The 19411-nt window shown below is 37.0% G+C and overlaps 1 protein-coding gene across 2 annotated transcripts in view; it reads right to left on the reverse strand.

The window, feature by feature from the left end:
• Positions 1-18807, reverse strand: part of tulp4b (TUB like protein 4b) — a 34340-nt gene extending 15533 nt beyond the window's left edge. For both annotated transcript variants that reach the window (XM_056476963.1, XM_056476962.1), the window contains exons 1-7: positions 18547-18807; positions 17435-17718; positions 11729-11998; positions 11496-11624; positions 9334-9495; positions 7108-7288; positions 2829-2936 (exon numbers count right to left, since the gene is read on the reverse strand). In XM_056476963.1, the coding sequence (XP_056332938.1) occupies positions 2829-2936; positions 7108-7288; positions 9334-9495; positions 11496-11624; positions 11729-11998; positions 17435-17455 (871 nt within the window). In that variant the 5' untranslated portion in view covers positions 17456-17718; positions 18547-18807. The remainder of the gene's footprint in view (positions 1-2828; positions 2937-7107; positions 7289-9333; positions 9496-11495; positions 11625-11728; positions 11999-17434; positions 17719-18546) is intronic.
• Positions 18808-19411: the final 604 nt, after the last annotated feature.

A 19411-nucleotide genomic window follows, 5' to 3' on the forward strand; every position in this document is an offset into this window, starting at 1 on the left:
GTTCCTTCCTTTGTTCCTTCCCTCTTTCCATTGTTTATTCTTTCATTTGATACTTCTTTCGTTCCTTCCTTCCAGTGTTTGATTGTTTGTTTGTTTGTTCCTTCCTTCGTTTCTCCCTTTCTTCATTCCTTCCTTCCTTCCTTCGTTTGTTAGATCCTTCCTTCGTTCCTTTATTCATTCCTTTCTTCTTTCCTTCGTTTGTTCCTTCCTTTCTTTCCTTCGTTCCTTTCTTCCTTCCTTCATTCCTTCCTTCGTTCCCTCCTTCGTTTCTTCCTGTCTTCCTTCTTTCCTTTCTTCATTTGTTTCTTCATACCTTCCTTCCATTGTTTGTTTGTTCGTTCGTTAGGTTCTTCATTTGTTCCTTCTTTCGTTTCTTCCTTCCTTTGCTCCTTCCCTCCTTCAGTTGTTTGTTCCTTCCTTCATTTGTTACTTCCTTCGTTCCTTCCATTGTTTGATTGTTTGTTTGTTCGTTCCTTCCTTTATTTGTTCCTTCCTTCGTTTCTCCCTTCCTTCCTTCCTTCCTTCTTTCCTTCCTCTCTTCATTCGTTCTTTTGTTCCTTCCTTCATTTGGTTGTTTGTTCGTTTATTCATTTCTTAATTTTTTCTTCCTTTATAAGTTTGTTCAGTCCTTCCTTGAATCTTTTATTCATTCATTTGGTCCTTCCTTCAGTAGTTCAGTCTTTCCTTGGTTCCTTCATTCAGCCCTTTCTTCCATTTAGTGATTGTTTAAGGCTGTTTGACGATTTTAGTCATCATACAGTCGACATCCTTTATTTTCTCATCAGTGAACTGCAGTTTATTAACAGTCTCAGGGTCAATGCATGTAAAGATTTTGGATATCTTCTTGGATATTTTTTATGCTTCCAAAAGGTTTTCTGCATTTATAAAGCACCCATGTCTTGAGGTAGTTTAGATGTGATTTACTTTCTATGTGCGATTTGATTGGACAGGAATCACTGATTTTTCTACTTTAGCCAATCACCACAGACAAAAAATAAAATAAAGTAGTGACTGCAGGTTAAAGGAAAGTAGTGGAGTAAAAGTACAGATACAGCACTAAAAATGTGCTCAAGGGAAAGTAAAAGTACACATCTTTATAACTACTTAGTAAATTACAATTCCTGAGAAAAACTACTCAAATACAGTCGTTTGAGTATTTGTAATTAGTTACTTAACACCACTGCTGATTAGATCAGAAAACAGCAACGCTACATAATTATTAAAACATTTAAAAACCAACTTAAGATGCATTAAAATGAATGAAACTACCCAAAACTACACATCCACAGCAGGAATAAAATAACATAGAAGTCAGTGGCTATCAGTTTAACATTCTTCAAAATATCTTCTTTTGTTTTCAACATTGAAAGAGGAATAAACAATGACAGAATGAAACTTTGTGGGTGAACTAACCCTTTAATTATTTCCAATTTTGGTAATGTAAATATACTTGATTTGTTAAAAATGTTGACTAGTCTGATGAGAGCAGTCACAGCTCATTTTGGCTGGAGTTTCTAAAGTGTCTATATGTTCTCCTTGGACATTGTATAAGTAGACAAGAACAATATTAGCATAAAACGATGCAATCGCAATGGCTTTAAATCATTGTTTATATATATCGAACCTATGGGCTTCAATGTGGTTAAAGACACATGTGTGACTATGATGTAATGCAGTATGACAGGTGTGAAAATATCATTGTGTGCACGTATAATTTTGCAGTTTGACATGTTAAAAATCTTCTAATGAAATGAAAACAATTTAGACTTGGCTCGATATTCTGTCAATCCTTTAAGTTAACTGAACTCAAACATTTTAAGTTCAGTCATCAAATCTGTATAAGTTACTAATACTCTAAATGTTTGAAGATGTGAACTCAAATAATATAAGTGCATATATAAGTTTACAGTGCTCAAACCATTTGTTTTCAGAACTTAAATGGTTTGCCGCAATCGGATTCCTCAAACAGTTTGAGTTAAATTAATTTATCGGGTTTTACAATGTAGAAATCGAAAGCATGCAATTTTGTTTAATGTGTGTCCTAATCAAACACATCAATGGAAAGCTTATTTATTCAGCTTTCATATGATTTGTAAATCTCAACTGTACACAGGTTTTGTGGTCCAGCACATATTTTGGTATACAGTAAAAATGGTTCATTATTGAAACTAAAAACAAATTGAATTTAGTATCCTTACATTAAGCAAGTATTATAGGAACTACATAGCAAATCGTACATTACACCAATATAAAGCCATTATATATGATATGGCAAATCTATAATGTAGCAACTGTAAAAGTCCAATAATATTAAAATCAAGTTTTTTAGATGTTAGTATCAGTATTATTAGTTTTGAGGATATCTATAAGCTAGTGCGCCCCGAAACAATAAAAAAAAATTAGCATTTAGAAGATATAAAACTGACATCAACATGTAAACCTTGCAGTTTTCACTTCCGCCAAAATGGATCAACAGTTTATTCATGTCACCTCAAACTACAGTTTCTCATCACATCATAACCAATCAAAGGCTCTCTAGTATCTGACAACTCCCGCACTTATCAAGACACTTCAAATAATATAAGTGGATATATAAGTTTACAGTGCTCAAACCATTTGTTTTCAGAACTTAAATGGTTTGCCGCAATCGGATTCCTCAAACAGTTTGAGTTAACTTAATTTATCGATTTTTACAGTGTAGAAATCGAAAGCATGCAACTGATGTGTGTGTTTAATTTGCAAAATAACTGCTTTCCCGGTAATGATAATTGAGTGGCTGTAATAAAAAAATAACCTATTAGCTTATTCCAAAAACAGCAGTGTTTTACCTTTCAGTCCTGAGCGAATAATGTTAGGTGAAAGGTCATCGTAGTTGTTCATCAAACTGATATCTCCTGATATGAAGCTGACGGTGAGCAGTGGTTTCAGATTTTGAACTTCATAACAACACAAAAAAGAGGGTATTACAGTTAGGTAATGCTTAGCAAGAGAAATACACATCACAGCATTGCAAATATCCTTAAAATGTTTTGTGCAAGGCTAAAAATAGAGATTCAAAGAATGGCTTTATATAGATTTATTAATGGATTGTGTTCTGGTGGTTGGAAAAAATCAATTTCTTAGAGTTTTTGACTTGTTTTATAGTCCAAATTTTTTCTACGCAAGCAAAAAAACAGTCTTGTTTTCCAAAATAATATGTTAGAAAGTGAGTTTTTACTTAATATAAGCAACATAATCTGCCAATGACTAAGCAAAAAAATGTTTGCCTTGAAATAAGCTTATTTTACTTACCCCATTGGCAGATTGTTTTGCTTGTTTTAAGGAAAAACTCATTATTTCTGAAAACCGGACAAATGCTTTTTCTTTTCCCTAAATGATTCTTGATTTAAGAATTTGTAGATATTTAAACTAGAAATGATTAAAATCTTGTAAGAAAAGAAGTTTCACTGAAAATAAATGTGTACCTGGACCACAAAATCTTATGTTGTACATCTATATTTGTGGGAAAAATCCAAAGATACATTGTACAAGTCAAAATAATAAATTTTCACTTTATGCCAAAAATCATTAGAATATTATGTAAAGATGATGTTTTATGAAGAGATTTTGTACATTTCCCTCAGTAAGTATATCAAAACTTCATTTTGATTAGTAATGTGCTAAAAATTAATTGAGATTGTCCTCAATATTTAGATTCCAGATTTTCAAAGACATGTATCTCGGCCAAAATTTCTCCTAATCAAACACATCAATGGAAAGCTTATTTATTCAGCTTTCATATGATTTGTAAATCTCAACTGTACACAGGTTTTGTGGTCCAGCACATATTTTGGTATACAGTAAAAATGGTTCATTATTGGAACCAAAAACAAATTGAATTTAGTATCCTTACATTAAGCAAGTATTATAGGAACTACATAGCAAATCGTACATTACACCAATGTAAAGCCATTATATATGATATGGCAAATCTATAATGTAGCAATTGTAAAAGTCCCATACTATTAAAATAAAGTTTTTTAGATGTTAGTATCAGTATTATTAGTTTTGAGGATATCTGTAAGCTAGTGCACCCCAAAACAATGACAAAATCTGCATTTAGAAGATATAAAACTGATATCAACATGTAAAGCTTGCAGTTTTTCACTTCCGCCAAAATGGATCAACGGTTTTATTCACGTCACCTCAAACTACAGTTTCTCATCACATCTTAACCAATCAAAGGCTCTCTAGTATCTGACAACTCCCGCACTTATCAAGACACTTCACATTTGCTTTTCATTTGATGCGCTTGAGCTCAACTACTCTCACTGGCAAAGCTGAGATAAAACAAAACGTTGTTGTCTGTTTTTTAAAAAGGGGAGGAGCTACTCTATGTCCCACCCTCTCATGTTTCAGTTGAGATTACGTGAAACATTGAATAAAAAAATGCATATTTCAAAGCATTCACGGGACTTTTAATCATTTTAAATGGGTTAAACTTAATTATTAGAAGCATAGAAACAAAAAATAATGATATGCAGTCACAACTAGTATTCAGTAACTAGTATTTTAGTGCTTTGTCTTTTAATATGCGTCATCAAATGATTAGTTCTAAATACAAATGTCAAGAATTTTAAGTATATATTCTATTGCTTCATTGAATGACATTTTAGAGTGTGTTTTCTGTAAATCTAATGTACGGAAAACAATCAAATATTTAAAACCCCTCTTCATCTTAGACCTGACTATAAGTTTATCGTCATGATTTATGCTGGATCACCTGAACCCCTGTGAACAAACCCAGAAGAAAAACTCACCACACGACACAACCAAACTAAGTGTGCCTCACACAAGTGAGTGGGTTTGACAAACCATCTGTAGAAAACACACTCTTTCATCTCTGTAGGAGCCATTTGTTTACTTTATTTAAAGGTTTATGTTATTATTCATGATTTCTTTCATTTTGGAGATTTGCACCCCCTGCAGAAGAGGAAGCTTAAAAGCCTGGGTGTGGGGCCTGCTGGGAGCACATGATCCTAAAGCCTGGTTTATACTTCTGCGTCAAGTGATCGGCGTGACCCACGGCGCATGCAACGCGCGTAACTGTGCATTCATACTTCTGCACGCTGTTTCTGTTGCTCTGCAACAACACTTCCGAAACGCTAGTTGGCAGTGAGTTGTTTATGTTCCTCTATGTCGAGTTTCTTCGCTGGTGTTTTGCTTTTTCTAAACGCTTCCTTAATGTACAAGTGGTTCAAATTCGCTCAGTTTGAGGCAGGAACCGGTGGATATGCAACAACTTTAAACAATTGGTTAACACAAAACAAACCCTTATATCCGGAGCTCCTTCACAGCACTCCACACTTGTAAACAGTCGCTCTGTCGGGCTCGCACGGCTCTCGGTCCCGCCCACACTCGGCAGCTACCAAGCCGACCAATCACAGAGCTTGCGCTATGCATCTTTGCGACGTGTGATTAAATTTTTTGAGAGGTGCGCGTCAGCGACGCCGACGGCCATGGTTAGGGCTATGCGTCCACGCGTAGGTCGCGCCGTAGCATACGCGTGCGTTTGATGCAGATGAATAAATCAGCCTTTAGACCTTAGCTTCGGTCTGTCTGGTGGTCAAAATTGTTTGATTTTGTTTATTCGATATCAGTTTTGTGTTCAAAGTAACCCTACAATAAACAGCAACAAATGAAGACTTGTCGTTCCATGTACCACTTTCATGTACCAGGAAGCGTCTAAAACCCTCAAGGCTGATTTATACTTCTGCGTCAAGTGCACACGTATGCTACGGCACAGCCTACGCGTAGATGCAAAGTCCTTCGCCGTGGCCGTCGGCATCGCTGACGCGCACCTCTCAAAAAATGTAACACGTACGCATAGCGCAAGCTCTGTGATTGGTCAACTTGCTAGCGCTGACAAGTGTGGGTGGAGGTGAGAGCCGCACGAGCGTGATGCAGCAGGTATTTACAAGTGTGGAGTCCCGTAAAGGAGCTCCGGATGGAGACTGCTGATTTGTGTTTACCTTATAAGTACAGTTGTTGCACGTTCGCCGATTGCCGTCTCAAAATGAGTGAATTTGAGCGACTTGTACATTAAAGAAGCATTCAGAAAAAACAAAACACCAGCGAAGGAACTCGACACAGAAAAACATAGACACCTACTGCCAGCTAGCTTTCGGAAGTAAATTGCAGAGCAACAGAAACAACGCGCAGAAGTATAAATGCACGGCTATGCACAAGGCTTGCGCTGTAAGTCACGCCGATCACTTGACGCAGAAGTACAAACCAGGCTTCAGCAGACCCAAGATGTGACTACTGTGGAATTTTGATTAACCTCCTAGGGCTTAGTGGCCACATATGTGGACAGAACATAACCTCTTAAGGCCCAAGGTGTTTTTTTACGTGCATTTTTTTATTTCTCTTTGCTATTTGGGCTTATTGGAACCATATTAGAATAAAACCTAAGTATCATCTTTTGATATGATGTACTTTTAGAGAAAAATGATGTCCGTATATGTGGACTTGTGGTCCGAATTTACATAAAATGTTGACTGACTGTTTTTAATGCATATATAACATCTAACTTTTTTGAAAATGTTTTGACTATCAGCGAGTAAAAACTATTTTTTTCCCATTTTGGACAGTTAAAAACAGTGTTTGGGACATTTCATATGCTGCAAAACAGTTAGAAAACAAAATATAAAACATTCAAAGTATTTTAATTAAGGGTAGTACCATCAATCTCTATGACACTTTAATTAACACTTGCACCAGTTTTGCACATTTGCACCAGACACTTTCTTACAATGAGCACAACAAAGTACTGTGTATTTATAAAGTGTGCTTCACCCAGGTGAGTGGGTTTGACAAACCACCTGTAGAAACACTCTTCTCTTTCTAACCCTCCCCCCCTTTACTCTGGCACTTAATTCTCTGAGCACCAACAGTTTCTTTGTATAGTGAGCACTTGTCGTGTGTATTGCCTCTCTCTTGTTGAATCTCTGAATGCCTCCTCAATTGTAAGTCGCTTTGGACAAAACGTCTGCTAAATGACTAAATGTAAATCCGCTTTGAAACTTGATGTGCTGCGACTGACTTTATTGACTTTATTGAGTATACCGTGAGCTGGCGTCTGGTCATCAGAGTCTGTGTCGCTCTCGGTGCTGTCCTCCACCAGGAAGTTCGGGCAGTTCCAGGACATGCTGACAATGCCATCTGACTCATGCAGCAGAACATGGGCAAGCATACGGCCGTGGCAGTCCATCACTATCACTTGCCCGTCTGCCGTTCCAAAAAGCACCTAGGGAGATTAAACGAATGCAAACACCAAATTAGGGAAAAGCAGGCAGTAGTCCATGTCATTTCATCACTCGCTAACAGCCTGCTGACAATAAATACCGCTTGAAGACAACATTATAAGCCCTCCTGTGAAACTTTAGGTCTTTTACAAATATTTTGATATTTATTATAAAGTGCTAATTAATGTAGAGATTTTTTTTCTAAACATTTTAAACATAGCAGTTATAATAACCTAGTATTCAGCTTAAAGTGACATTTAAAGGTGTTTGCACTGTGCACAAAAACAGCCACCCACAAGAACAGTTTTTTCCCCAGGCCATTTTCCACCCGAACCACCTTTAATTACCTCATATGCACATTAAACTCTGTATACAGAAAAAAATGTAATGCTATTGTTACTTATTCATGTTCTCATTCATTAATTAATTAATTTTCTTTTTGGCTTAGTCCCTTTATTAATCAAGGGTCGCCACAGTGGAATGAACCGCCAACTTATCCAGCATATGTTTTATGCAGCGGATGCCCTTCCAGCTGCAATCCAACACTGGGAAGCATTCATACACACTCATTCACACACATACAGTACGGACAATTTAGCTAACCCAATTCACATATACCTCATGTCTTTGGACGTGTAGGGTAAACGGAAGCACCTGGAGGAAACTCACTCGAACACGGGGAGAACATGCAAACTCCACACAGAAATGCCAACTGACCCAGCTGAGGCTCGAACCAGTGACCTTCTTGCTGTTAGGCGATTGTGCTACCCACTTGTTCATGTTCTTTCTTTTTTATTTATCTCTGCACTATGTTTGTACTTTTTATATTGTCTATGCTGGGAGATCGGGAGGGACAGGATCGGGAATAGCCCAATCGCTGAGATTCGAACTCAGGATGCCCAGAGCACTGTTGATGCTCTAATCACTAGGTAATACTCCCAAAGTGCTTCATAATCATGGGGGGCGCACTCCAGACCACCACCAGTGTGCAGCATCTTCTTGGATGATGCGACGGCAGCCATAGGACAAAGGCGCCAGTGCGCTCACCACACACCAGCTGCAGGTGGAGTGGAGATGCAGTGATAGAGCCAATTCGGTGTATATGGATGATTGGGAAGCCATGATGGGTAATGGCATGGAGGGAATTTGGAGGGAATGGAGGGAATTTGGAGGGAAATTGGCCAGGACACCGGGGCTACACCCCTTCTCTTTACGAAAAAAGTGTCATGGGATTTTTACTGACCACAGAGAGTCAGGACCTCGGTTTAACATCTCAGTTTACGGGAAATGTGCTGGGGGGATAGGGGTAAACTTCAGAGAGACTTGGGAGACAGGTTGAGCGCCCCCTGCTGGCCTCACTAACACCCTTTCCAACAGCAACCTAGTTTTCCCATGTGGTCTCCATTCCAGATACTGACCAGGCTTAACCCTGCTTAACTTCAGTGAGTAACCAGTCTTGGGCTGCAGGGTAATATGGCTGTGGCTATCCAAAATACATGCAGACCAAAATATAATTTCTTAATAGGACAGTAGGATGACGTGAAGTGGGACAGAGGGGGATGGGATCAGAAAAGACCCACAAGGTAGGATTTGAACTTGGGACGGCCGGAGCACTGTTGTGCTATATGTCACCGCTCTAACCACTGGGCTATCAAGCCAGACAAAATATATATTTTACTGGATTTATTTTTGCCTTTTTGCCTATATTTGATGGGACAGTGAGATGACAGAAAGTAAAATGGGAGAAAGAGGATTGAGAAAGGTCCATGAGCCAGGATTCGAACTTGGCTGAGCGATGTCAGCGCTCTAACAACTGGACTATCGTGAACACCAAAATTTTATTTCCTAAGGGGGCAAATAATGTCAACCTTTCTAAAAAATCCTACTAAAAGAAATAGAAGAAATGTATAATAGGAAATACTGTGAACATGTGCTTCTTCTGTTAAACATCACTTGTGAATTTTTTTTAAACAATTTTAATTTCATTTGGGGGACAAATAACTTTGCCATCTGCCTTTTTTTAAGAAGCCACACCAAAAAACGTTACCTGCTGGTCATCCGGGGTCCAGATTCCACAGGTGATCTGACTCTCCAGGTTGATCTCAGATGACCAGTGTCTCTGACCGCTGACTGAGCCCACCAGGACAAAACCGTCTCTGTAGGCGATTAAGGCCTGTGTGCCATCATGGGACCAGGTGAAGTCACTCACCTAGAAGACAGATCATCATTTGGTCATTACTTTTTTATTACAAATGAGTCTTTGTAATCGGTTTGAGCTTCATTAAAAGCTTTTTGTTCTTTTTGGTTTTGTGATCATAAAATTAAAATAAATTCTGTATTTTTATTTGATTTTCACCCTTTACTTTGTAAATCTATTTTTCATTAAGTACAAAAATAGTTCCTCTCAGGACCTTTAGAACTAAAAATGCCAACCACTGAAACCAATTTAATTCAGTATTTCAATCCAGTGCCATTTAATCAAAAGATCAATTATTCTTTGTTAACAGCCTTCTGCTTTTTTTTAATTTGTTTGTTTTTTTTTTGCTTAGGCTTAAAAAAAAATACAAATTTTTTAAATTCATTTATTCATTTATTTTCCTTCGGCTTAGTCCCTTTATACATCAGGGGTCGCCACAGCGGAGTGAACCGCCAGCTTATCCAGTGCTTGTTTTATGCAGAGGATGCCCTTCCAGTACTGGGAAACATCCATACACACTCACAGCTAATTTAGTTTAGTCAATTCACCTATAGCGCATGTGTTTGGACTGTGGGGGAAACCGGAGCACCTGGAGGAAACCCACGCCAACACTAGGAGAACATACAACTGGCGCAGCCGGGACTCGAACCAGCAACCTTCTTGCTGTGAGGCGACTGTGCTAACCACTAAGCCACCGTGCCACCTAGTTTTTAAATTTTAAATTTGCTGTTTTCTTCTCTTTCAAGGACTGCAGGCATACTAATTATGTGGGTGTGTTAATATGAATATCACAGCATGTTTTGTATTAATACACTGAGAAATCTGTGTAAGTGGATTTTTTTGTGTACTTAAAAGGAAATTTGTATCAAAATGAATGTTGTCTCTGAGCACTAACTTGTCCAAGACTGCAAAACTCCCAAAGAAAGTGCTTATCCTTTAATATATGGAAAATATTAGATTTTATACTGCAGTTTTTTATCTATAAAAACAACATTATGTTAACAAACTGCAAATGAAAGGGTTAACTAAAGGGTTTACTTTTTTTTTGATAGTAACCAAAACTGATGCTGATAAAGAAATCTATGTCAGTATGACTCAGTAAACTTTAGTAGGTTTTTCAGTCTTATCATAGTGAGTAGGTTTATATGGACACCAAAATTCTAATTTTAATACGATTAAGACGATACTCTGATTAAGAGTTTACCATGTAAACAGCATTTTTTGATTAATTTATTCCGATTAAAGTCATAACTAAACTAAACAGAAATCGGATTAAGATCTGGAATATGCTGATTTTTGTCGCATTATTGAAGCACAGACATGTAAACACCACAATCAAACTATTACCATCATGTAAGATTTTCACCGCATTTTGCGACAGGATAGTTTATACACACGGCTGTGTGACACTATTCTCTGCACCTACCGAGTCAGTAAAGGACCACAGTCACCTGCATCGTGAAATGCAGAGGTTTTTTCCATTAAAACATCAAATTCCATTAAAACAATACTCTTACAGCAGTTCACACTTGCATTCAATGTCTCAGTTTGTTGTGGGGGGCATGCATGAAATGTTCCTGAATGAAAGTGAAAGTGCCGAACTGCAGTTAAAGTCGGCACATTAAAAATAAAACACCCGAAACTGCATGAAACTCCAGAGGAAATGTGGATAGCACGGTGATGCAATGACGTTAATCGAATTATGTGCTATAACATGTATAACAGGATCATGAAATTAACATTCAAAAAGCAACTCATGTAAACACCTTAATCATATTATTGTCTTGTTCAGATTAGGGCAAACTATTTGATTACTGATGTCCATGTAAACTTAGTCATTTTGAATAGCTACATCTTGATGACAAGTTATACTATAATTATTTACATAAAATATATATTTTTCGAAGCATAAGCATATTAATGTAATTCAGATCGAACACATTGGTAAGTTCATCAATCTTTGACGCTCACTGAGCATAGACAAATATAAAAAACTTTAAATAGTAAGATACCTGAGCACCTCTGTCATTGACCAGCTCTACAGACCATCTTCCTTCATACTGGATCCACACAAAAATCCCTCCCTCCATATCACACGTTGCCAGCTTCTGAAACGGTTCATTCCACCTAACAAGGACGACCTGTACAAGAACCATGGGAGTTTAGAAGGAGTGCTTGTTATGCACTTATGACAGGATGGCAAATGTAGCTAAACAAAAAGTATCAATAAGACGCAAACTCCCACCTCACTGTTGTGACCCCGTAAATTGAAGTTGATCCTCTGCGGGGTGTTTCTGTCTCTCCTACAGTGACTGGACGTGAAGGTCACTCCCACAACACCTCTGGCATTCCCGGTGGCCAGCCAGCCTTCCTCATAGTAGCGTCTCCTGCACACCGGCTTCTCCTTCTCACTTTTAGGAACCCGTCCTTTCCATGAGAGGCAGAGGATGTTGGAGTCACTGCAGAGGACCGGACCATGCTCCACCGCAGCCAACATCCCTACAGACTGACCAGACTGTGGGTAAAGATGGAGAGTTTTAACAAAGGAATATTTAAAGTCCGCATGAACCAGAAGCTGCAACTGATTTCATATTGTGACGCAGTTCCTAGAGAAACGTAGTATTAAATGAGAAAAACAGTGGGCGTGGCATGTTTTTTCTACTGCAAGTTGATTGGATGTAGTAAAGTTTCATTCAGGAAGATCAGTAAAAAGGTTTGGGGAGAGTTATTAAAACCTAACAGACTCCTCCTCCTCACCATTTCTGTTTGTTGTCAAAACTGACAGGAGGGGCGTGGTTACGTATATTAGCCACACCCAATGCCTTAGACGGACGTCATGTGAGAATTTAACTAAAAACAAACAGGAAGTGCCTTTTCAGATTTCAATTAAAGATTACAAGGGCAGACAATTGAGTTTTGACATGCACAGATGAATTGTTCACCACAAAACTAGCAATGATTACATTTAATCGAATTATTCGCCTTAATCTGAATAAGACAATAATATGATTACGGTGTTTACATGAGTTGCTTTTTGAATTTTCATTTCATGATCCTGTTTTACATGTTTATTCATTCATTCATTAATTTTCTTTTCGGCTTAGTCCAGGGTTAATACAGGGTCGCCACAGTGGAATGAACCGCCAACTTATCCAGCACATGTTTTACGCAGCGGATGCCCTTCCAGCCGCAACCCATCTCTGGGAAACACCCATACACACTCATTCACTACGGACAATTTAGCCTTCCCAATTCACCTGTACCGCATGTTTTTGGACTGTGGGGGAATCCAGAGCACCCGGAGGAAACCCACGCGAACGCAGGGAGAAGATGCAAACTCCACACAGAAACAGCAACTGACCCAGCCGAGGCTCGAACCAGCAACCTTCTTGCTATGAGGCGACAGCACTACCCACTGCGCCACTGCGTCACTATTGTTTTACATGTTATAGTACATAATTTGACTACCATCATTGCATCTCCATGATATCCACATTTTCTCCAGAGTTATGTAATTTCAGGAACATTTCATGCACGCCCCCTGTGACAAACGAGATATTGGATGCGAGTATGAACTGTAGTGTTTTTAATGGAATTGGATACCGCACACCGAATGGGAGAAAAAAAACTCAGCATTTTGCATTATTATGTGTCTGTGTTCCTTTACTGACTTGGTAGGTGTAGATAATAGTGTCAAACAGACGTGTGTGTATAGACTATCCTGTCGCAAAATGTGGCGCAAAGTCCAACACGACGGTAATAGTTTGATTGCGGTGTTTATATGTCTGTGCTGCACTTCAATAATGTGACTAAAATCAGCATACTCCACGTGTCTTAATCCGATTTCTGTGTACTCAATGAGTACGTTTACATGGACACCAATAATTTGATTTTAATATGATTAAGACGATACTCTGATTAAGAGTTTACCATGTAAACAGCAATTTTTGATTACTTTAATCTGATTAAAGTCATAATCGAACTAAACAGAAATCGAATTAAGACATGTGGAGTATGCCTATTTTAGATGAAGTGCAGTACAGACATGTAAACACCGCAATCAAACTATTACCATCGTGTAGGATTTTCGCCGTTTCGTCATTTAGGATTCTCTGCACCTACTGAGTCAGTGAAGGACCATACACACCTGCATTATGAAATGCTGAGGGTTTTTTTTCCCATACGGCATGTGATATCAAATTCCATTAAAACAACACTCTTCCAATAGTTCGTACACGTATCCAATACCTCAGTTTGTCACGGGGAGCATGAATGAAATGTTCCTGAATGAAAGTGAAAATGCCAAACTGCAGTTAAAGTCGACAAATTAAAAATGAAACACCCGAAATTACATGAAACTTCGGAGGAATTATTGATAGCACGGTGACGCAATGCCGTTAATCGAATTATGTAGTATAACATGTTAAACGATATCATGAAAAAAACATTCAAAAAGCAACTCATGTAAACTTCTTAATCATATTACTGTCTTATTCAGATTAAGCCAAATAATTTGATTACTGATGTCCATGTAAACGTAGTCATTGTTGAGTTAATACCCTGGACAGTTACAAATGATTAATCAATGCTATGAGCACAGTCAGTAGCATTCATGGTAAATCAGAACCTTTATTTTCTACCACCACAAACATGACGATCCGCATTTTTGTTTTGTTTTGTTTTCTCTATCACATTTTCCACAGACACCTTAATTATATTATTGTCTTACTCAGATTAAGACTAAATCGATTACTAATGTCCATGTAAACGTAGTCAGTGTGAGCTAATAAAATCAAGTGGTTAGTTTTGATTTCATTTGTACTTTAAAGGTCCTGTGAAATTTACATAAGAAATTTTAGATGTTGGTTTCAGTCTGGTAGTTTTATGGATATCTATTGACCTTTTCCACAATACGGAAGTGTGCTTGTTTTTGCGATTGTTTTAGAACTTCCGATTCAGTCGCCTATGGGAGAAATGACTAGGTATGATAAACAGTAGAAAAAGCTTAAACTACTTGCTCTACAAACAAGTGTGTTCATGAGTATACATAAAAAGATTTATAATGTGGTACAGAAATATCAGTTTGCAACATCAAGTAGCATAACGAGCTGTTTTTAACGTCTAAAAATCAATGGAAGTAAATAAGACTAGAAGTATTGAGCCAAATGGATTTCAATGGCTCCGCCTGCTCGAACGTGAAGATATAAGGTCAATAAGCTAGTGTGCTCCAAAACAGTGACAAAATTAGCATTTAGAAAATTTACAACTGATATAGACATATAAAGCTTGCATTTTGTCACTTCCGCCTAAATCAATCAACGATTTTTTTCATGTCACCTCATACTTCAGTTTCTCACCAAATTTTGATCAATCAAAAGCTCTCTAGTATCTGCCCCCTTTAAGACTTTTCATTTGATGTGTTTGAGCTCAACCACGCTCACTGGTTAAGTGTTGATAAAGACGAAACTCTATTGGCTCTTTTCTAAAAGGGAGGGGCTACTGTATGTCCCACCCTCTCCTCATATTTCAGTTCAGATTCAAAGCATTTCAATTTCAAAGCACATCATGAGACCTTTAAAAACCTTTGAAAACTAGGGATAGTTCAAGCTAAAATGAACATTTACTCTGAAACCTCTTTGAGTGTCTCTAATCTCAGACAAAGTACGATATTGTGAAAAAAGCTGAAATCCTGTAACCATTGACTTCCATAATAGGAAAAATAAATACTATGGATGTCAATGGTTACAGATTTCCGACATTCTGTAAAACATCTTCTTTTGTGGTTAACAGATTAAAGAAACTCAAACAGGTTTGGAACAAGTTAAGGGAGAGTAAATGATAAACATATTTTTTTGTTTTTGGGTGTACTATCCCTTTAACCATCAGTTATACTAAACTATATTAGAGAAAAGATGGGGGTTTAGGCAGGGTACGTAAAATTTTTCGTTCAAAATTCCTCACATAAAATTATTATATCATTATGCAAAATTTAACATTTATATAAATATAAGCGTATGAGTTATATTTTACAGTGTGAAAATAGTTTTGTAAAATTACAGCAAAAAGCAAAAGTCGTTATTGTGTTTTTTGTACTGCTGAACAAAGATTAATCGTGATTAATCCCATCCAAAATAAAAGTTTGTTCTGAAATAAAATGTGTGTGCGGGCTGTGTGTGTTTATTATGTACATATAAATACACACATGTATGCATTTGAGAACATGTTTATTTATATGTAGATATAATTATATATACATTTAAATATCTATGTAAAAACAAGTGTACAGTTTTGTTTCCATTTATTTGTGTATGACATTTACATAATAAGTACATATATTAACACACACATATATTATGTCAAAACATTTTGTGTGCAATTAATCACAATTAATCTTTGCCCATCAATTGTTTTTTCTAAATAAATTACTTCATATTGTTTTCAAGAAAGAATTAAACAGTAAGAAGGAAATACTCTTAATATTATTACAATTTTAAATATAAAATGAAAAAATAAACTGAAACAAAAAATATATATACAAAATATTATTCAAAATTTGTACAAATTTAAAATACTAATAAACACTAGAGCAGATACTCATTGCTACTAAAACATTAAAACAGTCGTTATCCATAAACATATAAATTACAATATATATATATATATATATATATATATATATATATATATATATATATATATATATGTATATGCAGCCATTTGTGATATTTATATATATTCATATTTTATTTGTAGCATGATTGATTAAAATTAATAATATTATGCAGTATTATTCTGTGTCACGGATCGAGTGGTTTAGTGATATAGATTAGCTCCACCTACATGTCACGTTAGTTTACCTGCTTGCGTAAAGGCACACAGGTGATGTGTGATCAGCTGGAAGGTATAGCGGGGAAACAGTTTTTTTGACTGTGTTTTGTTTGTAGCATTTGTAAGACAAAAAAATGAATCTTAAGAATATAAATGCTTGGACGCGTCGTAAACATCACTGCTCCTGTCAAAATGGCTCCATAATAACCAGACGATGCCGGAGACCGTTATAAAATATAAATAAAAAAAAAAAAAAAAAAAAAATATATATATATATATATATATATATATATATATATATATATATATATATATATATATATATATATATATATATATATAATCTGGATTAACTGCAGTTCACTATTTTCTATCAACTTAAAATGAAAAAGAAAAATTAAGATATGTATGTCAAAATAATAATTGTCATGACTTATTTCTATTAATTTACTGATGCTAGTGGCACATATATTATAAACTTCACATATACAAGTTAGGGTATGTGACAAATTCAACGCACACCATGAACTGTATGCATAAAATGCAAATATGCATAAAATAGTCATAGAATAATAACAAAAAGATAGGACTTTTAGATGTAATATGGCATACTGTATAAGTGTCCTCTTTTCAGACTAAAAAAACAATCGAATCTATTTATCTTTATCTACTTTATCTCTAAAATAATCTACGACAGTAGTAAATGTATATTTCTTTTTATGCATACCAGAATACAATTTCATTTATTCATTTTCTTTTCAGCTTAGTCCCCACAGCGGAATGAACTGCCAACTAATCCAGCATATGTTTTACGCAGCGGATGCCCTTCCAGTTGCAACCCATTACTGGGAAACATCCACACACACTCATTCACACACATACACTTTAGCTTACCCAATTCACCTGTACAGCATGTCTTTGGACAGTGGGGGCAACCGAAGCACCCGGAGGAAACCCACGCCAACACGAGGAGAACATGCAAACTCCACACAGAAATGCCAACTGACCCTGGCGTGGCTCAAACCAGCAACCATCTTGCTGTGAGGTGTTTATTCTACCCACTGCGCCACAGTGATGCACAAGAATACAATTTACACAACGTATAATTTCTGAAAACACTCACCTCTTCATAGTCCCTGGACATTATTAGTCCGAATCCCGTCTTTGAAGGAGTGCTCCATTTTGCTTGCTTATTCAAAAAATGTGCAGTAAAACCCGAGCAATGCTTGACTGCAGATGTGTCTTAAGAAAGAGTGTGTCTAAAATCAGGCCATTATAGTCTGTGACCACAGCACAGCACGAGGAATACAGCCTATCCTATTTATATTCAACAAAATAATCAAATGTCAAGGCCCGCTGCAGTTTTCCCTCACCACACAAAACCAGCCTTCAGTAGTCCAAGCATTTCTATACAAAAAAAAGAGAAACACACACATAAATGTATGAGGTTATAGATTAAAACGTATCACACCAATACTGAAACAGCCGTGTGTCTTTTACAAAGCCATCTTTGAGGCGAGCTCTGCATGCAGAATCATTTAAAGGCATTTCATTTCTCAGTCTGCACCCACACTTGAGTTGACATTGATCCCCCCCGTGACGTCACAGGACTTTCAAAGACCCCTGCAATTCATGCTTTATACACAGATGAACGCTAGAGGAATTATGCATCGAAGCATATGTCCAAAAAAGGCATGCAAACGAGCAAAAGAGATACAGGGAAAAAATCTGCACAACTAAAGGATGAGGCAGCTCGCAGGCGTCATGGCAACAGGGATGTGATGATGGCTGAATTTTAATGACACCCCAGCCTGAGACTTCTTCATCACTGCATTTAATCTCATCTCTGACAGAAATAGTTTTCAACAGAGCATTATATTGATGGAATATATATGAAATATCCTGTGTTAAAGTACAGTACAATCAATATTTAAAAAAATAATAAGTATACAGGGCTGCCAGATCCTAAAAGACTCCGTTTCATAAATATACTATTACAAGAATTGTGTCAGGTAATGAATGTAATTAAACTAGATGCAGTTTTTGAATAAATCCATCAACTATGGTTGCCACCTACACTCGTGATATAACTGCACAACCATCACGAATACAGCATTGACTATTGTTGTTGACATTTCCAACGAAATCGGATGAGAACAACGTGAGGTAAGAATTAAATAACTCAGTCGAGAAATAACATACAAATTCTGCATTCATTTCTAGCAGCAAACTCACCTCTACCAACTCGCTCTCAATGCGTCTAAATGGTTGCCAGATTCTCACGGTGGTTTTTACGCCCGCTGAACATTAAAGTCACGCAGAGGGATGCTGTGCTGTGGCGCAAAATAAACCTAGAATGGGGGATTTTTTGGCAATCGAAGGCAACCCGCGCTCTGACGGAATGGTGCTTTGGATCACGTGACTGTCAACCACATACAGATAGTATACACAAAAATGCGGTGCAGAGGCAAACCAGACTGATATAAGCCATCTATATTCACTCTTTTTTTGTCATACGGAATTAAGATGCAGGAATAATGCAATTAGATTCACTGAAAGACGGTACAATACCTATTTGTTAGATTATTTATTGTTAGACATTCATTTTAGCTGCCATAAGTGACTGCAGCTTTTAGTCAAGCTGCTTTAGTTAATTTTAACATGATGTATCTTTTTGCCACTGCTTTCTTTGTCATTTACTTTGAAGCACATTTAAATATCTCCAAAATGGAATAACCGTTTGTATAACCAAATGTAACTGAATCGTTTTACGCCACAAGATGGCGACAGTGTTTGGAGTTGTGAATGAATCATTGAATCGTTCACTCAAACGACTCAGGCTGATTCTCAATACGAAGTACGCAAAGTCCGGACTTGCATAATTGGAAGTTCAGACTTGCCAAATTCAGAACAGGAAGAACAAACTCCAGAGGACGCGAGGACACAAGTCGGGTACTTCTTAAAATACGCCTATTTACATTTTGTACACTAATACAAATTGGATTATTCATTCATTCATTTTCTTTTCGGCTTAGTCCCTTTAATAATCCAGGATCGCCACAACAGAATGAACCGCCAACTTATCCAGCATATGTTTTAC

Source organism: Danio aesculapii, chromosome 17 (assembly GCF_903798145.1).
Source record: "Danio aesculapii chromosome 17, fDanAes4.1, whole genome shotgun sequence".
Taxonomy (NCBI): domain Eukaryota; kingdom Metazoa; phylum Chordata; class Actinopteri; order Cypriniformes; family Danionidae; genus Danio; species Danio aesculapii.